General features: G+C 39.0%; 6 protein-coding genes across 6 annotated transcripts; 5 read left to right on the top strand and 1 right to left on the bottom strand.

The window, feature by feature from the left end:
• Positions 1-841: 841 nt before the first annotated feature.
• MONOS_10952 (uncharacterized protein) lies at positions 842-1,630 on the top strand (the record flags this gene model as incomplete). The annotated part of the gene is made up of 3 exons (XM_067863441.1): positions 842-912; positions 994-1,237; positions 1,319-1,630. The coding sequence occupies 3 exons, from the start codon at positions 842-844 to the stop codon at positions 1,628-1,630; spliced, it is 627 nt and encodes a 208-aa protein (XP_067723407.1).
• Positions 1,631-4,184: 2,554 nt separating this feature from the next.
• On the top strand, positions 4,185-8,100 carry MONOS_10951 (uncharacterized protein; the record flags this gene model as incomplete). The annotated part of the gene is made up of 4 exons (XM_067863440.1): positions 4,185-4,205; positions 4,282-4,720; positions 4,809-4,890; positions 5,052-8,100. The coding sequence occupies 4 exons, from the start codon at positions 4,185-4,187 to the stop codon at positions 8,098-8,100; spliced, it is 3,591 nt and encodes a 1,196-aa protein (XP_067723406.1).
• Positions 8,101-8,265: 165 nt separating this feature from the next.
• MONOS_10949fu10950 (uncharacterized protein) lies at positions 8,266-11,196 on the top strand (the record flags this gene model as incomplete). Its single annotated transcript, XM_067863438.1, has 1 exon — positions 8,266-11,196. One exon carries the CDS (start codon positions 8,266-8,268, stop codon positions 11,194-11,196), a length of 2,931 nt encoding a protein of 976 aa, XP_067723405.1.
• A 21-nt stretch (positions 11,197-11,217) lies between these two features.
• MONOS_10948 (uncharacterized protein) lies at positions 11,218-13,599 on the top strand (the record flags this gene model as incomplete). The annotated part of the gene is made up of 1 exon (XM_067863437.1): positions 11,218-13,599. One exon carries the CDS (start codon positions 11,218-11,220, stop codon positions 13,597-13,599), a length of 2,382 nt encoding a protein of 793 aa, XP_067723404.1.
• A 123-nt stretch (positions 13,600-13,722) lies between these two features.
• Positions 13,723-15,609, top strand: MONOS_17920 (uncharacterized protein; the record flags this gene model as incomplete). Its single annotated transcript, XM_067870889.1, has 1 exon — positions 13,723-15,609. One exon carries the CDS (start codon positions 13,723-13,725, stop codon positions 15,607-15,609), a length of 1,887 nt encoding a protein of 628 aa, XP_067723403.1.
• A 3,784-nt stretch (positions 15,610-19,393) lies between these two features.
• Positions 19,394-19,963, bottom strand: MONOS_17919 (uncharacterized protein; the record flags this gene model as incomplete). Its single annotated transcript, XM_067870887.1, has 1 exon — positions 19,394-19,963. The coding sequence occupies one exon, from the start codon at positions 19,961-19,963 to the stop codon at positions 19,394-19,396; it is 570 nt and encodes a 189-aa protein (XP_067723402.1).
• Positions 19,964-21,965: the final 2,002 nt, after the last annotated feature.

The raw sequence follows: 21,965 nt of genomic DNA, 5'->3' as shown, positions 1-21,965 counted from the left end.
ACAATATTTGATTCAAATATTCATCAAATAAAAAAAGGAAATGTTCTATTTCAATTCCATTATTCAAACCGAAAGATTGTTATGAGAGTGAAAAATTGAAAAGTTGAACCATAATGAAACAGTCACTCACCGTTCATGTTAATTGTTAAATATTGCCAACAATAATTCTTTAATTATAATGGTTGTTTCAGTTAAACAAATTTATCTATCTTTTTATTGGAAATGCCTTTCGATATTTCAACTTTTAGTGCATTTTCATATGAAACAGTTTTAACAGAATTAATTCCAAAATTAGACCTGCACTTCATTTCATCATTCTTGTCTCGAAACACTTCAAAAACGAAAGTTTCATTAATTCGTTCCTTCTTCAACGCTTATTTAACGAGAAAAGTTAAAATTCCTTCTAACGTGCGAATTGCAAAGGCGCTCAACTGCACACCGAGCCTTGTATGCCAGGTTAGAACCGGATATATAAGGAAAAAGGTTTTTGAGAAAAAAAACATGTTGATAACTCGAAAGCAAGAAAAACGAGTCATGGAAATACTAAAAAATCTGAGAGATAAAAGAAAGCAAATCACACCGAAAACGCTAAGAGCCGTTGTTGCGAAAGTTTGTCATAAAACGCCTTCTCACAATTTTCATTCTTCATTCATAAAAAGGCATTGCGAGGAATTGATGGTCGTTCCTTCAAGCGTGAGAGAAGAAAAAAGAATGAAAATATCGGAACAAAGCATTATCATTTAGAAAAATCATTTGGTTCAATATGTGCGTGGAAAATATTCTTCAATGATTTTTTTATGCTGATGAATCAGGCTATCATGCCTATGAAGATACAAGAAAGATGAACCTTATAGTCGGAACAAATGAAAATCGTGTAATTGATCACACGCCTGTTGACAGAGGAGAAAAAAGGTTATCATTGCTTCATTGTATTTCGCTTGATGGAACTTTTGTTCCTCCTTGTTTTCTGATGCAAAAACCATTCAACATAAGATCCCTTCAATCTCAAGGCTATCTTATCGGAATTCATGGTTGTGTGGAAATCGGAAATTCGTCTTATTTCACAAAGGAGTTGTTTGAAAGCTGGATTGAGAAAGTTTTCATTCCTCATGTCAACATCAAAAGAATGATTTTGCCAGATAAACACGCACAGGCAGTGTTGATGCTTGATGGGTGCCGAATACACCTGTCGGACAACGTATTGACTCGACTTGCTAATGAAAATATATTGCTTTCGGTTTTACATCCGAATGCAACACATTTGTTGGAGTCATTGGATTTATTGGTTTTTTCACTTTGGAAACTTCAAATTCAACAGGTGAGATCAGGTTCAACGCATGATAGTATGGAACAACTTTTGTGGGTTGCAGTGAATGCCATTCTGCAAGTTTCTTCATCGATCTACATTTTTTCTGCATTAAAAGAAAGTGGACTTGTGAATGATTTTCACAAAACTCTTTCAACAGCCCAGATCTTTGAAGAAAGCTTCAAAAAAGTGATCGGAATTGTGAAATTGGACAACAAATCATTGCCGCTTTCATGTACAAGAAAAACAAGACAAACAAAGGGAGGTGAGTGGGGAATAATGAACATTGACAAGATGCCAGTTTATTTTGGACTTCCGCAATAAACAACACTTGGTGAACAATTGATATGTTTTAGAGTTTTTTTCATTCAAATTTCATGGAGCATTTCAAAAAAAACATGATAAAATAAACGAAATATTCATCAAATTTTTGTTTTTCTTTTTTTTTTTCTATAATACAAAAAGAATTAACAATTAACAAGAACAGTGAATATCTGAATGGATGATTTATATGTTTGTCAAAATGGTTTATTTTTGTCCAGCACAACATTTTTTACCCACAAAACGATAATCTGTGAGTGACACATATTATGTGTGTTGTACTATTTGATTGATTTTATTCAAAAACATATGTAAACGTGTATTTCTTCAGATTACAGAATTGCTTCAGCCAAATGGTAGCAGAAGAGTCCTGTCTTTGAATCCTGAAGCACACTCTAAAAATAATTATGAAAAGCTTAGAACATGATGGAACAGCTGATTTTAAGATTGAAGTCACGGAAAAACAATTTTTTCAATAATTGTTGAAACTGATGGTGTGCTATTTATTTTTCGCTGAATTGATTAACATGAACCGCTTAGAAATTTCTGCCATGCTTGAATGCGAAATGGTGATATTTTATTATTTGAATTCAGAAATGATCTTGAAATTTAACTTCATTCTATTCAAAAATCTGTCTCACAATTATTAGAAAGCCAAACACATTTTCAAGAAAAGGAAAGTGCATGAAAAGAAAAGAAGAGTATGCTTTTGTTGATTTGTGTTGAAGACTGAGGCAATGTTATCTGAACACAGAATGATTTTTAGTTGAAGAAAATAAATTGGAGCTAACTCTGAAGAATAGCAAATTATGAGACAACGGCTGATGATAAGCGAAAAAAACGAAATATCAAAGGATCTGAAATCATATTTGATGAAAGTTGCAAACAACATGATAGCCAAGCGAAATTTCTTCCGAAAAATCCAACTAAATGCAAATGAAAATCGAAATGGAAGGTTTTATTTGTTTTTTATTTCCTTTGATTTGTTGAATCATCTTTCCATGTTTGCATTTTAACGTTTCAAAATCAAAAAATTTTGGAATCCGAATAGAAATGCTTCCAGTCAGAAGAAGTGGAAATGACTAAAAAAACCCATTTCCGTTACTATCAGGTTCATTTTCAGGATTTCGGATTTGTGGATACATGTTTGTGCAGCTTGGTTTTTTTAAAACAATAATAGAAACCGGATTCTGTTGTGAAATTGACTTTTTCGTTGATTTCTGAATTTTTATTCGATTATTTTTTTCTTTGTTCATCGAATGTTATGCGAGCACTTTCCAGATGTGGAATTAATCCTGAAGGTTCCTGCCGATAACAAAATAAAGTCGGTGCTTTTATTTCCCCAACAAATTGGAATGTCACAGAAACTTACATATAACACTCAATCTTTCGTTGGATTATTTTTGAAAACAAAAAGAACAGTCAGAAAAATATGAATTGATTTCGATATCTTCAAAATTTTCCTAATGTTAAAATGAAAGCTGGCTTGCACTCAGTGCTTGGTGGGATTTTTGAGCAAATCGTGAGGTTTCAGATGACTTTGGACCAATTCACAGCACTGATTTTTCAATGGGTTTTTGTTGAGGTGTGCTTCTCTTTCGCAATTTCAGTTTCTTCAGAGAAAACGTATCAATTCACAACTATTTCAAATTCAGGCACATCATTTTATTTTCATGTTCAATGGCAAACAACTCAAGACCTCCAAAATGGAGTTCATTTTTTCTACGATTATTTAATTTTTCAAGATATCTTGTGAAGAGATGCAAACGCTATCATCCGATAAAGTTATCTTCCAAATACGAAAAGACTGAGCGACATTGAAAATTGCAGAAATACTTATCATTATGAAATGGTTTCAACAGAACCAGATGTTGCGTTGAACGCATTAATCAGTATATCATTTTATTTGGGGCTTGAGATCCACGTGCCATAATTGGATTGTGGTTCAAATGCCAAAACCTAATTTTCTGATGGAATCAACAAAGGACACATTTCTACGAGTTGTATTTTGCTGCGCTTTTCTATCTATCATATGCCAGGAAAGCTTTTCAAAAGAGATTCAATATTCAACAATGATTGAACATCAGAACAACTATGATTTCTATTTATCTGAAAAAGAATTGATAAGGAAATTTATGTCCAATAATTGTTGCACCGAAACATCTTTTGTTAATTCGCAGATAACAAATGCGAAAGAGAAGCAAATAAATCAGTTTACTCAGAAACAAACAACTTTAGACGATTATCTCCTCTTGAGTAATGCAACTCTGATGATTAAGAAAGCATTTATGATGCAAAAACAATTTGGTGGCGTTGCAAAAACGAACAGAAATTCACTGTTTTTGTGCCAAGATTGTTCTTTGATATTCTCCAGTTTCGAAAATGCATCTGCTTTTGAAGCATGTGGAGGATGTTTGAGGCTGCAGAATGTGAGCGTTTCAAAATTTTGCCTATTCAAAGAAATCTTGCCGTTGGCATGCGGAAGAAACGATGTACATTCGCAGCATCAACCAAAAATTAAATTCGGAAATTGTGCGTTTAATTCATTGTTAACTGAATGGCAAACGTTGATTCTCGGGTGTGGAGCTGTTGAAGACCTGGAAATCCATGAATGCAGTTTTCTGAACATTTCACAAAAATCTTCAAAATACAAGACAAAGCACAGATATTGCTCATCATCAAAGTGGATTGGCTGCTGCGTTTATTCATCAATGTTCTACGGATGCAGCAATGCACAGTTTGGGTCTGTTATTGTGCCGACCAACGAGAAACTGTTATTATTGAACTCTTCCTTTGAACATTGTTCGGTAACACATTCACCGCAAAACGGAACTGAGAATGCATATTCCTCAGGAGATGTTATTGCCTCATCTGTTATCTTCTCAGACTTGTCAAGCTCAACAACAGTTGGATTAGCTATGCGCCTTTCTAGAAATGCAACTCTGAGAGCGACAAACTGCTCATTTTTGAATGTGAATTCTTCGCTTGTGAACGAAGGTTTGTATGGTGGAGCTGTTTCTCATATCGGAAATGGATTTCATTTTTCATATGGTTGCAATTATTCGAATTGTTCTGCTGGATACGCTGGTGGTGGTTTGAACTCGAGATCTTCAGCTATTCAGAGCATTAAAGGCTGTATTTTTGAGCATTGCAAAAGTCGTCATTATTCTGGATTATTTAGTTAATATCAGTCAAATGGATCAGTATTTGCCAACAATTATGTTCTTTATTGCATTGCAAGCTATTATGCAGCTGGGATGGGAGTTTGCTTCACCAAATGTTATCCAATTTTATCAGAATGCGTTTTTGGCTTTTGTGAAAATAATGCAAATTATGGAACACTTTCTTTTGTGTGGAAAAGTGCAAACAATACCACAGGAATTGTTCAAATTTCTTTTTGTAATTTTGAAAACAACACAATCAGTGCGACTGATTGTGGATGCGATATTTCGTCTTGGGGAAATAAGATTTATGATGAAAAGGTAATTTTTGATTCATTTGTTTCGTCTTATTCAGCTAGTACACAGCCATGGCGCGTAACCATTGGATGGACTGATAGAAGCGAATGGCTTCCGCTATTTCCAGAAACTGCACCATATGTGTTTGTTTCCTCGATATTTGGAGATGACAATAAAGAAAACTGCGGGTTTGGAGGGATTCCATGTGAAACAATACGCAAAGGAATGCTGAAAAGAACGAATTCACAGCCGCTGATTGTGGAAGAAGGTAGTTATATCCATAACGAAATAGCTGTGTCTTCAACAAATGTGACTCTGAGAGGAGAAGATCCAGAAACGTCAACACTGATATCGAGCAATACCGGAGAAGGAAAAGCGCTGCTCGATGTCACTGTTGGATATCTTTCTATTTCCAGTTTCACAGTCATTCATTCAAACAAAAATTCGAATCCTGGGTCTGCTGTTCTGAGAATGAGAGGAAATGGAAAGATTGAGATATCAGATTCGATTTTTCGAGGTGAAGAAGCTGGAAGTGTTGCATCGACAACATCAATGATAATTCTCGAAGGTGGAGAAACAACAATGAGCTCAGTTTCATTTTCTCTATTCACAAGCATGCGCCAACTTATATCCTTCTCAACGCCTTCTCAACTTTCTGTAAAGTCAGTTGTGTTTGATTCTGTAAGAAGAACGGTGGGAAATGGAGCGATATTTGAAGGAAGATTGATGAATAATGAGATATGCGAGATGAACAACATGACATTTTCAGGATGTGAATGCTCAGAAGGAAATGGTGGAGGAATTTGGATGGAACTGGAAAGAGGTTCGATATTCTTTGTGGGAAACACTTCTGATGGAAGCGGAACAGTTGTGTTTTCCGGTTGTGAAGCAAAACAGAAATCTGCATCTGATTTATGTGGATGCGGAGGGGGTATATATCTTTGGGTTGGAGATGAAACAGATACGTTTGCGCTGAAAAGAGTTCGATTCAACGATTGCAAAGCTTCGAAAGGCAATAATGTATTTGTTAATGCATCAAGATTGATAGGGCTGGTCAACACAACTACAATCGGGTTTAATCTGTCATTGTCGGACTTTGACTGTGCAAGAGGATCTGAAAGATCAACAACTGGAGATGGGTTCTGGATTCCACTGGTTGTGTATCTGTGGAGTAATTTGACTACATTTGCTCATGTTGGAGGAACAGAAGGTGCAGATTTCAGCAGATGTGGATTTGCTGAAAACCCTTGTGAAACAATTGGGCAAGCAGTTAGCGTAAGGTTTGAAGAGAAGAATCGACACATTGAGCTCCACACCCCATTTATCTTAAAAGAGGAGCTGAATCTGAAAGGATATGAATGGATGATCATGGCGAGTTTGAATGGAATGTCAATTGCATTGGAGCAGGAAGGAACAGGGAACACCAAAGGGATGATTGAAGTTCAAACGAAAGCGTTGTTGAGTGGCATTTGCTTTGCCATTCCAGAGACGCTTGGCTCTCATGAAGCTGTTGTTCAGTGCGATTCAGGGGCATTTAACATGGCAGAGTGTGGGGTGGGTGCGAAAAGAGGAGCAATTAGTATTTCTTTTTTGAGGGTTTCTGGAGGTCAAGTTACTGTTAATAGACTGGCTGTGAGGTCAATGGAGTTTTCTGCAGGATCGTTGTTGAAGATCACCGAAATAGGAGATGAGAATTGCGCACTTTCTATGAGTGAATCAACCTTTGAATCAATACACGCGGGTGAAGGAAGTATTCTATTATGCGAAGGCAAGGCAAATGTGAATGTTAGTGATTGCACGATGAAGAAAGTGCTCAGTTCAAAACAGAATGGAGGAGGTGTGAGCATTTTGTTCTCATCAAGCACAAAGCAGAAGATTGTAGGGATTGATAATTGCACATTTGATGAATGTGCAGTGCTGGATGGAGGAGGCTGTGGAGGAGGAATGTTTGAGTTGATCTCAGATAGCAATGTTTTGAAGTTGACAGAGTGTTCGTTCAGTGGCTGTGCTGCACCAAGTGGAGAAGAGGAAGGGTTTGGAGGAGGAATATATCTTCAACTTATGGAAGAGTCAATTGACTTTGTTGTTTCTGCTCCAATATTTCCTTCATCAAAGCTAAATGCAGCAAGCCATGGAAGAGATCTGTTTATTCGATCACCAAATCTGAAAAGAAGTGTGTCGTCAGACACGTTTCTATTTGTTGAAGAAGCAGATAAGGGATCGATGGAATCAATGGAAGGGATCGATGGAGATGATACTGATGTTTTCATTCCATTGATCCTATTTTTCAGAGAAATAGAAGGGAAGGTATATACTTCGTCACAAAGTGGTGTTAACACTGTTGTGTGCGGATTTGAGGAATATCCGTGCTTGTCAATTTATTACTCGCTTCTGAGACTTGGAAAAAGTGTTGAGAAAATCGTATATGTGAAGGATGCAGTTGACATGAAAGAAGAAGTGGATTTGAGTGATGTGGAATTGAGAGGTGATGTTCAAGAGAAGGCAGTTCTTTGCGTTCAAGAAATAATGGATGGTGAAAGAAAGAAAGTGATGAGCACTAAAAGTGCAATGCACATTGTGGGGTTGAGGGTGGAAGCTCCATTGGCTTTAACGAATGGAACAACTGTTCTGATCGCTTCAGATGGAGTTGAAGGAAAGATTGAGATTGAAGACTGTTTGTTCACGATGAAAAGCGAAGAAGAGGGAGCAATTGATTACACGCTAATTGAATCAAAGGGATCTTTTCTTTGGCTTGTTGGTGTCAGAATTGCAAACATAAAGACCGGAAAGTCGCTTTTTATTCTGTGCAACAAACAAGCATCTGAAAGGAATCGCGAGAATCCATCAATTCAGTTGAAGAACTGCACATTTGAAGGATTGGAAGTGCAAGGTGCCGATTGCTCAGTTCTTTTTGAATCAACGCTGAATGTCGAATGCTTGATAACAGAGAATAATATGACAAATATTAGTTCCTTGGAGAGCATTGAAGGCGGAGCGATGAGATGTGCCCTCTGAAATGATGGAATGCTTTGTGTGTCAAAAAGCAATATTTCAAGATGCAGAGCAAAAACAACAACTTCTGGAAAAGGAGGGTGGTTGTTTCTGGAGTATGGAAGCACTGCGACTTTCAAGATTGAAAGTCTCTTGTTTGGAGAATGTGATGCATATTGTGGGAAAAACATGTATATTCGAGGACAGTGCCTCTGGAATTCACTGGGGCGTGAACAAATTGGCCAGGAAATATCTTCAGAAAAGGTGAGGTGGAATGAGTTTATATGCTTTGAGGAGGAAGAATTGTTGGAGGTTCCTCTGGCTCTATTTACCAGTGAGTGGGAGCTGCCAGCATACGTGGAAGGAGAAAGCGGAAGGAATTACCCTCTGTGTGGATTTGAGTGGTTTGGATGCAGATCCATAGAATATGCAGGGGATGTGCGATTCAAAGCAGAGAAAGCAGGAGTCAGATTACAAAGAACATTCAGCTTTAAAGATGCAGTTGTTCTTTCTTCTCGGGGTTTTGATATTGATGTTGAGAATATTGGAGATGAGATTGAAGTTGAAGAAGGAGGAAGCGGAGAAGGAGCAGATCTAATAAAGTGTGTGAACGAGGTTAAGTTGTCGAAAATGGTGTTGGTGCTTCCTTCATTGTTTTCACCGACAGCCAGAGAATGCTTGGTGCTATGTGAAGGGTCAAAAGTGATGCTTGAAAAAATGGGAATGAAAATGAAGACAGTTGGGCAGAAGTGTAAATACAGCTTTGTGAAAGGAGTTGGAGGGACTGTGATCATTAGTGAATTGAATCTTGTTGATTTTGAATTTTCTGCATTGCCGGCAATTGAGCTGAGGGGCGGAGGCGTCATTGGAAATGTGGATAATTTGGTGATAAGAAACACAAAGAGAAACGGGAATGGAGGGCTTGTGGAGATTAATTGCGAAGCAAAAATGAGCATTGTGAATTCATCTGTGTGTGAGGGGACGTTTGCTGGCCATTGCGCATTGATGGTTGATGAAACAAGCGAACTGAGCTTGCAAGAATGCAATGTGAGTGATTTGTCAAGATCAAACGGAGATGGTGGAGGTATTGTAGGGGTTGTGGGAGATGGGAAGAAGATGGAGGTGAAGAAATGCAATTTCAGTCGAGTTTCGTGTTCCTCAACTGGCTCAAAAGGAGGATGCTTGATAGTCAGAGTGATGAACAGAGGAATGTTTTTGTTTGATTCCAACAGTGTTGAAGGATGCAAGGTTCCAGCAACTGAAGGATTTGGTGGAGGGCTGCATCTCACGTTGGAAGATGCAAATTTGACATATTCGATGAAGAGTGTTGCTTTTGGTGAGAATGACGCACAGCGTGGGGCGGATGTTTATCTGGTATGCAAAAACCCGAGGCAGATGGTGGATCCATTACTGTGGGAAGGGTCAGCGGAGGTTGGGGAGTATGAGAGCAGAAAATGGGTGATAGATCCATCGGATGAAAGAATGAACATGACGCTTCTGCGGTTTCTGTTTCCTTCAGACGATGATATTATTTATGTGGATGAGAGAGAAGGAAAAGAAGTGGAAGGATGTGGCTCGAGTGTGAGTCCGTGCATGGAGCTGGGATATGGATACAGCAAACTTGGAGATACAAGAACAATCCTGCACATTCAGGACTCTGCGAATCTGGTGAGTGAGATTGATCGCAAAGACGAGAAGCTGATGATCCGAGGTGAAGAGCGGAAATCTGAGATGATTGTTGGAATTCATGGACATGTTATGCTTTCAACAGGTTCTTTGTCGACTTCGCTAACATTTCAGAATATCATATTTACTTTTCCTATTTCACGAGGCAAGTATGGAGAAGTGATCAAAGGTATGGCTGGGCGAGTGAATGTGATTTCTTGTGTATTTGGAGGAAAGCCTGATTCTTGGGCAGTGTGTCCAACGTGGATAATTCGCGGGGAAGGAAGTGTGGTGCAGATTGATAACACAAGATGGGAAATGATGGATTTTGGCACAGATAGCGGAATTTGTGTTTTGCATTCAGGAATGCTAAATGTTGCCGGGAGCAAGATATCTGAAGTGAATTGCAGCAGCGAGGCGCTGTTTATCTGTAGCAAAGACTCGAGCATGGTAATAAATGACACGTGTGTAATGAATTGTCGATTTTCCATTGGCAGCGTGATTCGAGCAAAAAATGGAACGATGGTGGGCATTGAGAATGGCACGTCATTTGAGCGATGCACTTCGAATGAAGGTAATGGTGGATGCATAAACTGTGAGTCAGTTGGAAACTGCAGCGTGTGGGTGAAAGATGTTTTTTTTCTTTTCTGTGGAGTGAATGAAATGAATGGAAGAGGAGGAGCAATTTATTATTGGATGTTCAATGATTTGTCGAGTGAAATTGAGTTCTCGGCACTGAGTTTCCAAGATAACCAGGCGAATGAAGGGAGAGACATGTTTGTTGGAAGCGTGAATTTGAACAAATCTGTAACCGCTAATAGATTTTGTTTCAATCTTTTTGATGATGACGGGAATCTAACATCATATATTGAAGGGACAGATACAACTATTTTCAACGGAAAAGCGGTGGATCTTGCGTTATTTTTGACTGAATACACATCTCGCTCTGTTGTTGTTTCCCCATCTGGTCTGGATCTTGTTGGGTGTGGAGGCGAAAAAATGCCGTGTCAAACATTTTGGAGTGGATTTGGACATCTTGAAGATTCAACTCTTGGTATGAGAAATTTACAGATTGAGCAAATGGCAAATGTCCAAGATGCTTTTGTGATGACAAATCTGAAAATAAGTTCTTTCGCAACAGATTCTAATTGCACCCTTCGGATTGATCCACAGTTAAACGCACACGATGCTGATTATGTGTTTTTCACATCAATTGATGTTCAATTTGTGCATGTTATATTTTCAATTCCCATCGCTTTGCCTCCTTCTTTGAAAAGTCTGATTATATCGATTTCAGATCTGTCTTCTTCGTCGACTCTTATTCTCACAAATTGTTCCTTCAATCTCCGTGTTATTTCCTCTGTGGATCGATCAGTTCGATGCTCTCTTATTTCAACGGCAGGAGGCTTTGTGGAATTGGAAAGCTGTGTTTTTGAGACGCTTTCATTTTTGTAAGTGCCGTTGGAATTTGAATCAATGGTTCATGTGAAAAACAATTCCTTTGTTGATGTGGAAGCACAAGAAAGTGCTTCAGGCGGTGCGATGAAAGTGACACTTGGAACTTCTGGCCAGTTAGATGTCAATGGAGGGGAATTGAAGCATTGCAGATGCTCGAAAGGAAACGGAAGAGGAGGAGGAATGTGTGTTGACTGTAGAGAAACAATTATATCAGACTTATTGAAGCTAAGGAACGTTGAGTTTGAAAAGAATGATGCATGGACGGGGAAGAACATCTATGTGCTGTCATCTGATTTGAACAAAACAATCACAACTGATTCATTTGCATTTGATTTCACAAAATCACAGAACGATAGCCAAGCATTTGTGGGAAGCGACTTGACGATTGGTGATGTTGATTTGCTTCGATTTTTGATGCCTTATTGGAATAGCGAGATATTTGTGTCTTCAGGAGGATTTGACTTACTGCATTGCGGGAATGAAAATGAGCCATGCTTCACATTTTGGATGGGAATGAGCCATATTGATTGGAATGCGAGAGAGAAAATGGTTATTGTTGAAGGTGAAACAGCTGTTGCAAATGAATATGAGCTGTCATTGTTCAGGGTTGTTTCATCAAGCGTCGAAAGAAAAGAAGAGACGAAATCAAAGTTGAAGTTTTTGAAAAAGTTGTATGGATCAAACGGGAGATATATCATTAACAAAGAAAATCTGACGATGGAATTGATTATTCTTTCAGTTGATTTGCAGTACGAAAGCTCGGTAGAGAGAGTGATTGTGAATAAGAAAGGTGTACTTCAGCTTGAGAAATGTTGTTTTGAAGGGAAAGGAGCAGAATGCAGTTTTATCAAGATGAGAAAAGGAGTGCTGGAAGCGAATGATCTATCAATGGAATTATCTTCAATAGGAGCGAGTGTTTTCATTATTTATTCGGGAAGCATTTGCCGCTGTAATGAGCTTGAATTCGCACAGATAAGTATTTCTGGGGGATGTGTGTTTGAGATGAAGACGAAAGCGGGAAACTCAAACGAAAGCGGGATGATTTGTGTGAATGGATCGACTTTTGACACATTGGAGCGGAGAGACAATGGGGCATGCATAATTCACACAGATAAAGAGAACGAAATCGATGTTGAAGTGAATGGATGCAGCTTTGTGGATGACAAGTCTGGAGAAAGTGCATGCGGGGGAGTTATGCATTTTTGCATCAACTCAGGTGGAAGATTGAGTGTGAGCGACTCAACGATGATGAGATGCAGCTGTTCGATGAGCGGGAGAGGAGGCGGGGTGCATGTGAGCACAGATTATACAGGAGAGTTGAACTTTGTGTTCAGGAGGATGAAGTTTATTGGAAACACAGCTGGGGTTGGAAACGACATATATGTGCAGTGCCATAACATCTCAAGACAGATAAATGACACTCAATTCAGATTCTCGCTGAAGGAATGTGCATATTTGTCAACAAACGCGATATACGGATCGGACACGACTGAACATGTGATGGACACAAATCTGATGGACTTCATCATAATATATGAAAGTGATATGATAATTGTTTCATCATCTGAAGGGAAAGAAGGAAAGAATGAAAGGCAATGCGGAACTGTGGTGATGCCATGTGCAAGCGTTGGGTATGGACTGCGTCATTTGACAAACGAAGTGATGAGTATGCTGCTGGTTGATGAGAAATCGGTGATTGAGGAAGCGATTGTATTAGATAACATGACGTTCTTGTCTCGAATGCAAAGCAACGCAAACATTGAAGTTGTGTCAGATATGGAACAAGCGAGTGATGCCATCATAGAGATTCTGAATTGCGTGACCATGGCGATGCTGAGCTTCAAGTTTCCTGCTGAGTTGCTTTCGTTGCATGCATCATTTGTTTCCGTGAAAAGCGGGAGTTTAGAAGCAAATGGCTGTACCTTTTCTTCATTGAATCCATGGAATAAAGCGAACAATCTCTCTTTTCATCTTGTATATTCTATGGCAAGTGATTGCACTTTTGACAAATGCGTGATCAGCAACTTTTTCTTTCAAGAATCAGTGTTTAAGTTCAAAGAGAGTCAGGCAACCTTTTCATCTTGTAATATTACAGATTTAATGCATTCTTTGGGTGTTGTGAATCATTTTGAAGGGAGACTTGAGATGATAAACACAATGATTGGAAATATTTCAAGGAAAGGTGAGAGTTCAACTTCAGTAATATCAGGATTTTCTTTGAAGGTATCTTTCAAAAACTGCCTATTTAAATCAAAATATGCACAAGTGGAAAAAGGAAGTCTTGCAGACTTTGTCGAATGCTCATCTGTGGAAATGGAATTCTGCACAATTGAAGGAAGACTATCATCAGACAGTGAAGAAATGCAAGAAAGAGCAGACTCAGATGAAGCATGCTCATAGAATAGATCTCTTGTTGATTTTGGGGAATGCCACGTGGTTTTGAAAGACACAATTGTTTGCAACTCATCTTTTGGTGGGATTTAATTCGATCGAAGCAATGTGACAATTAAAAATGGAGAATTCATGAACAACAATCCAGTGATAGGGAAATATCCATCGATTCGAAGGAACATTGTTTGCAGCGACGATGCGACAGTGAATGTTGTGAGCCTGAAGGGCGGAGATGGAGCGAAAGAAAACAGCTCGTTGTGGATGCTGAACAAGGGGTGCGAGGTGGAAGGGATGCTGGAAGGGCTGAAGTCTGTGCTATTTATTCCAGTTCTGGATTCTGTGAGCATGGCAGAGGAAGGGGCTGTGATGCGTCTGAGCTTCCGAGGGGCGCTTTTCATTCCGTGCAAGCTGGGGTTTGAGATAGTGACAAGAATGGGAAGCACAAAACTGATTGAGAAGTGGGAGTTTTCTGAGGGTGATTTTGCATCAGAAACAGAAGTGCACTCGTCGATTTCGTCTGCGATGATCACTTCTTCACCCGACGAGTCGGAAGTGGCAGCAGCAATCATATTTGGAGAAAAGAATGCAGAAACAAATCTGTTCGTTCTGAAGAACAGAAGTGAACCCCAAACAAGGGGAGATGAAAAACTTGTTGAAGGAGGAAAAGAAGGAAAATTCTCATGGGCTGTTATTATTGCCATGATATTTATTGTTCTGTTTTTGATTGTTCTTATTGTTGCAGTTGCATTTATTGTTCGTTGGAAAAAGCAAAAGAGACGAACAGAAGAATTGGAAATTATAGTTGAAGACACAGTGAAGAAGGATCCGAAGGCATTTGAGATGGTGACGATGGAGATGTCACCTGAGGAGCAATGGAGGAGAGCTGAGAGAGAGGCAGAGAAAAAGAACTATGAGAGGATCAAGAAAAGAGTGTATGAGAAAAGCTTGGGACACTCGGAGTCATCGGAGCATTTACTGAGTGAGAGTGGATCGACTGAATACATTTTGGGAAGAGATTCAGACAAGATCCCTCAATGGATGTTGGAGAAGGAGGATGAGGAAGAGACAAGAAAGCGAACTCCTTCACCATCCATTTCATCCACTTCAACTACAGATACAGACTCCACATTTGTAAGGGGCGAGGATCTGTGCCCAACAACCTCGTCGATGTCGAATCTGGTGGATGCGATGGCCTGCTCATCTCCACATGAGAAGCTGATTGTGGATCTGAGGGATTCATTATTCATGTTGCTTCATGGAAGGAACGAGAAGAAAGAGATGGCGATAGGCACACTGGAGGAGCGGGAGGTGACAGCAGCTCAGATCATGTTCTGGGTGGCGAACGGGGTGCTTCATTGCTTCGACGAGCTGAAAGTGGCGCTTCAATCGCTGGATGGCCTGAGTCCGCACATTGTGCTGTTCTCAGAGCACATGGTGATCTGCATTGCGATGCACTCAGACTGCTCAACAGACTCGGATTCATCGTCCATCTCATCATCAACGACTGTTGTGACATCTGCAAGTGGTGATGATGATGAGGATGATTCCCTTCCTTCATCAGCATTTGAGGATGAAGATAGTTTCAAAAAAGAGTGCCTTCGGTGGAAGGCGCCGGAGCTGGTGAGTGGAGCGAAGAAGCATGCGACGAAGAAGACTGTGGTGTTTTCGATTGGGATGATGGTGTGGGAGTGTGTGACGCTGAAGATGCCGTTTGGGGAGTATGACGGGTCGGGGGCAGGGGAGCTGATTGTTGAAGGGGCGAGGCCGAGCATGGAGATGATGGAGGGGTCGAGGCTGTCGGGGTGTGTGAAGGAGTGTGTGCTGCAGAAGGGCAGGGAGCGGCCAGAGCTGGGGAGGCTGAAGCGAGAGTTTTTTGGGTATTTCCCATCGGGAGCAACGATGGTGACAGCGACAGACGCGATTGGGCTGTATGAGGGGAGCGGTGTGTTCTATGGAAGTGGGGGTATTTGCAACAGCGACAGCGACAGCGGCAGCACATGCACAGAAATGGCAGGATGATAAGTGTTGGGGCTTCTGAAAGACGGTGATGAAAAGCAGAGGAAGGAGAAATGAAGATGAGAGTATTCTTTGATTCGTGTTTGGCGAATGAGTGGTGATGGAGGGTGAAGGATTTGAAGGGATGGGATGGATGATTATTTGGGAGGCAGGAGAATGGAGCACTGGCGGAATATTGGATGAAAGGGGGGAGCCACAGGGGTGGGGAAAGTTTGTTGGGAGCGACTTCTGAGCAGCTGATGTGAAAGAGCGGTTGTTTCTTCCATTTTATTTTGTTTTCAATCTTTTTATTTTTTAATTTTTTAATATTTTTTTTTTGGAAATTACTCACCTCATGAACTTTTGGAGGCTATGCCCTATTTTCTGTTAGGTTTCAAATGATCTGTCAATTCTGATATTTTTTTGTATTCGGGATGTTTTCATGAACCAGCGATTCGGAAGTGAATAATGTTGGATGAAGAAAACTTTCAGGATCAAAGCATTGAGTGATTGCCGAAGAGCAAAGCTCTTTATTCTTGAGGACTTACACGCTTCTCAACAGCATTTCCATTTGTGGAGCAAAAAACACGAATTCATGGTTTCAGAAACATGTGATTTTTATAAAAACACAGGGCGCATATTTCATCTTGACCACAAAAATATATCTCTACCCTTATTTTTTTTTTGAAACTTTTTTCTGTTTTTTATTTATTTGCGAAAAGGCTTGAAACAATAAATAAATAAATATACTTCTTGACATTTATTGTTTTCAGCATTCTACTAAAAAAATTTATGAAAAATTTTTTGTTCAAAAAAATTCTCATTTTTTATTTGGGCACAGATCAATGACTAGCTGTTTACCCTGTGAATATTTCACACCGAACATTTTGAGTAATAGCATCATTGAACATCATTTTTTCTTTATTATTTGAACTTATTTTTAACTTTTTCAAATTTATTTTTTGTTTTTCTCATTTCAGAATTAAACAAAAAAACAAATACGATTTTTCGAATGAACATATGTTTGCGTTCGAATTTTTAATTTCCATTGAATGTTCCTAAAGATAACGGAAAATGAAAGTTATCTCTTCCTTGTTTATATTTTAATTTTGCAATTATTGTGAAACATGATTAACAATAAATAACTTATGTGATCTTACATTTTCCAATGCCAACGAAAACTTTCCCATCTTTTTATTTTTTGGTTTTCTTTTTTTTATTGAAGAGTGTTGCGTTTGTTTTTTTTTTTGAATAAACGTTTATTTGATAATTAACAACGAAGCTTGATTGAAATTGTATCATTTTTCTTTTGTGAACATTGAAAAATGATAAATAGTGCCATTTCAATTAAAGCAATGTCCCAAAAAGAATGAATCCATAAAAAAGTTTATAAAAAATGATACAAAAAACTTTGAACAATAATTTAATATTTCGTGTAACTCCCTTTAGTTTCAATGACTGCGGACAATCTATCGCACATAGACATAATTGTATTATTAATCATGAATTGAGGTATTCTTTTCCAATTTGTTGTCAGACTTTCTTTTTGTTCTGCAATTGTTGTTTTAGGGATATCATTTTCAAATACTCTATCGCTCAACATTTTCCACACATTTTCAATTGGATTGAGATCTGGAGAGCACATTTGCCATGGAACGGTGTGAATTCGATTGTCTTCATAGTATTTTTTCGCTTGCTTTGATTTATGAATTGGTGCATCATCATGAACGAATCTCCTGAAAAAGGGCCTCTTGGTATCAGCTTGCGGTTTCAGAGTGTGCTTCAAAACATTAAAATAATCAATTGAATTTTTTTGTATTTTCAAATATTAATAAATCAATTTTAAAATCCAAACCAACTGCTCCCCATACCGTAAGTTTTTGTCGAGGTTTCTGACTCTGATGATCGAAGGAAACAGCATCATTCAAAGGAATCCATGTCATCCTTCTGCTATCTGGTTCATCAAGGTTGAATTTTTTCTCATCAGCGAAACAGGAATGATTCCATTTATCATCGTCTCTCAAATGGCACTCTGCAAAGTCCTTTTTCTGTTGTTTTGTGTAATTTGTTTCAAATGGTTTCTTTTTTCGAATAGTGTGCTTGGATGGGACATTATGCAATAGGATCCTGGCAGTTATTGATCAACAATATATCAATGTCTCCTTTGGCATATCTCTTGCTCTATGTTTCAAATTTTCTTTCAGTGCTATCTTGAAGATGAATCTGTTTTTTCTTGTTCGAAATTTTTGACGCTCAGGCTTGCACCTGAATATACTTTGTGTAGTTGGTGTTCTTGTGTAAATGTGTTATGATGAGATTCTCTTGAAGTTTTAGGGAATCTTGCAATAGCATTTCTTCTTCATCCTTTTGAATGAATCCTTTTTATTTCCAGCTGTTTTTTGAGTAACAGTAATCGTTGCATTCTGAATTCAATAAATATGAATATATTTTAATTTTCTCACCTTTTTATGTTCATATTTTTCATTTTTTGTTTTTTGTCAGGAAACTTTACGAACCTTTATTTCTGCCATTATTTTATTTTTTGTCATTTTTTCGATGATAAAAAAAGAAATTATTTCATGGTTTGTAAACTGTTTTGTTTATTGAACAATTAATGAAATGATAGGAATGAAATGAAATTCGAAATGATTCTTATGTCTTGTTAACAATAACACAAAATAAGTGTCGAGCGTTGAACAATGTCAGTGAGCAGATTCCCATTAAATTCTATTTAGGTGAATTAATATTCATGTGTAAAATAACATTTAAATAAAATATTTGTCTTTAGATATTATAATTGAAAACGTTAATATTTATTCATTCGAAAAATCGTATTTGAATTTTTTAATATCTCTGAAATGAGAAAAACAAAAAATAAATTTGAAAAATTCAAAATAAGTTCAAATAATAAAGAAAAAATGATGTTCAATGATGCTATTACTCAAAATGTTCGGTGTGAAATATTCGCTGAATAATCAGCAAGTTATTGATCTGAATCCAAATAAAAAATGAGAATTTTTTTGAACAAAAAATTTTTCATAAATTTTTTTAGTAGAATGCTGAAAACAATAAATGTCAAGAAGTATATTTATTTATTTATTGTTTCAAGCCTTTTCGCAAATAAATAAAAAACAGAAAAAAGTTTCAAAAAAAAAATAAGGGTAGAGATATATTTTTGTGGTCAAGATGAAATATGCGCCCTGTGTTTTTATAAAAATCACATGTTTCTGAAACCATGAATTCGTGTTTTTTGCTCCACAAATGGAAATGCTGTTGAGAAGCGTGTAAGTCCTCAAGAATAAAGAGCTTTGCTCTTCGGCAATCACTCAATGCTTTGATCCTGAAAGTTTTCTTCATCCAACATTATTCACTTCCGAATCGCTGGTTCATGAAAACATCCCGAATACAAAAAAATATCAGAATTGACAGATCATTTGAAACCTAACAGAAAATAGGGCATAGCCTCCAAAAGTTCATGAGGTGAGTAATTTCCAAAAAAAAAATATTAAAAAATTAAAAAATAAAAAGATTGAAAACAAAATAAAATGGAAGAAACAACCGCTCTTTCACATCAGCTGCTCAGAAGTCGCTCCCAACAAACTTTCCCCACCCCTGTGGCTCCCCCCTTTCATCCAATATTCCGCCAGTGCTCCATTCTCCTGCCTCCCAAATAATCATCCATCCCATCCCTTCAAATCCTTCACCCTCCATCACCACTCATTCGCCAAACACGAATCAAAGAATACTCTCATCTTCATTTCTCCTTCCTCTGCTTTTCATCACCGTCTTTCAGAAGCCCCAACACTTATCATCCTGCCATTTCTGTGCATGTGCTGCCGCTGTCGCTGTCGCTGTTGCAAATACCCCCACTTCCATAGAACACACCGCTCCCCTCATACAGCCCAATCGCGTCTGTCGCTGTCACCATCGTTGCTCCCGATGGGAAATACCCAAAAAACTCTCGCTTCAGCCTCCCCAGCTCTGGCCGCTCCCTGCCCTTCTGCAGCACACACTCCTTCACACACCCCGACAGCCTCGACCCCTCCATCATCTCCATGCTCGGCCTCGCCCCTTCAACAATCAGCTCCCCTGCCCCCGACCCGTCATACTCCCCAAACGGCATCTTCAGCGTCACACACTCCCACACCATCATCCCAATCGAAAACACCACAGTCTTCTTCGTCGCATGCTTCTTCGCTCCACTCACCAGCTCCGGCGCCTTCCACCGAAGGCACTCTTTTTTGAAACTATCTTCATCCTCAAATGCTGATGAAGGAAGGGAATCATCCTCATCATCATCACCACTTGCAGATGTCACAACAGTCGTTGATGATGAGATGGACGATGAATCCGAGTCTGTTGAGCAGTCTGAGTGCATCGCAATGCAGATCACCATGTGCTCTGAGAACAGCACAATGTGCGGACTCAGGCCATCCAGCGATTGAAGCGCCACTTTCAGCTCGTCGAAGCAATCAAAGCGCAAGCACTTTGATTTAAAAGAAAACATTCTCTCACTTCCTTCTCTTCTATTTACGAGAGATCATCACTTAAGGGTCAGTCACGATCACTGATCTAAAAATGATGATCCCTAACAATCCTCTGGGAACAGGACTTGCGGCCGAACCGAGCGCAGCTGCGCTGCCTGGTGGTCCAACAAGCGGGTTTCCGACATTTCCCGGACCCTTTTCCGCTTCCCAACCTTCTTCTATTTCATCCTCACTCTCCCCACCTTCTACCACCCTTGGCGAAGAAAAAGAAGAAGAAATTACACTGGAAAATTCGTTTCTTAAAATATTTGGTAGAGCACCGGAATTATCGTTATATGATCTTCCATTACCGGAACAGGAGATAAATGACTTGGTTGCTTCGTTGAAGACAGAAGACTTATCCCCTTTCCTCCCTAATGCGCCTCCACCTTTTGTAAGGACTACCAGTCCGTACAAAGACGCCTTAGATCAAGCAGGAGAAAGATGTGAGACGTTTCTTTACCCCGCAATGAAACTTATTTTATTTGCCCATACGAAAACAAAAGATGATGAAGCTCAGAGTGCCGTAGCGCAAGCATGTTTACTGCTTGCACAAGCCTTGAAAGAAGCCAGAAACGCTCGCATCCAAGCGAGATTTGGATTTACCGAAGCAGCGAGAATGAAAGAGGATTCAGCATCACCGCTCCTAACGAAAAGGCAAAGTGATTTATTGGAAGAGGTCAGGAAAACCTCACAATCAACAGCGAAAAGATGGACTTCGTTCTCATTTAATTCCAAATCCTTTGGCAAAAGCAGATATGGAAAACATGAAAGCTACCAACGCCCTCGGTTTTTTCGTTCGGGTCCCCGGTCGTGGGCAGGGAGAAAAACCTCAAATACATACCGCAGAAGTCCTTCTCAAACGCGATCCAGGGGAACGGGAACCAACTAAGCCAGTCACCTTCAATTGTTGGAGGAAGAACGGAATATTTTCGAGAAGCGTGGAGAATGATAGATGGAGAGAAGTTGGTAAAAAGAGGCGTCATTCCAATTTGGAAAAACAGGATAGCCAGGGAGAAATTACTAAACTCAAAAATGGAAACATACAGCCCCCATCAATCAGGGGAAGCAACCAAAGCGATGGCAAAGCTGATCCAGAATCAGCTCGAAACGAACATAATACAAAAAATACAGAAAAGAAAGGTGAAACATTTAAATCCAGTGTTTGTGATAAAGAAAAAACAAGGGGGATGGAGACAAATTATCGATTGCAGAGCGTTGAACAATGCAACGAAGTCAATCCATTTCAAACTGGAGGATTACAGGTCACTAGAACGAATTATAACAAGAGGAGATTATGCAACAACTTTAGACCTAAGCCAGGCCTACTATTTAGTGAAAGTGGACGACAACTTCAAGCCGTTTCTTGCGTTCGAATTCAACGAAAATTACTACTGTTTCAACGGAATGCCATTTGGATACAAAGATTCTCCAAGAATCTTTACAAAAATCATGAGGAAGGTGATACAATTCATCCGGGAGCAATGGAACGTAAGAGCAATCGCGTACCTCGACGATATTATTCTTCTTCACCAAGACCAAAAGAAATTAAAATGGATAACTCAGAAAGTCGTTTCTCTTTTCGAAAGCCTTGGTCTTCTGGTAAACACAGAAAAGAGTCATTTGATTCCCTCACAAACTTTCACCTATTTGGGTTTCGAGTGGAACACGCACCAGTTCAATGTAGCTCTGGAAATGATGAGAACGAAAGAACTTATAAAGGAATGTACCAGATGGAGGAGGAGGTCCCTCAGAGCGAAAGAAGTGAGAGTAAGAGACCTTGCAGCGTTCATTGGAAAGCTGAACGCTACAAGGTTCGTGGTTCGAGAAGCTTCTCTGTTTCTCTCAGATCTT

Source organism: Monocercomonoides exilis (assembly GCF_001643675.1).
Source record: "Monocercomonoides exilis strain PA203 chromosome Unknown scaffold37-1059404, whole genome shotgun sequence".
NCBI classification, from domain to species: domain Eukaryota; phylum Preaxostyla; order Oxymonadida; family Polymastigidae; genus Monocercomonoides; species Monocercomonoides exilis.
This window is presented reverse-complemented; position numbering and strand designations above follow the sequence as displayed.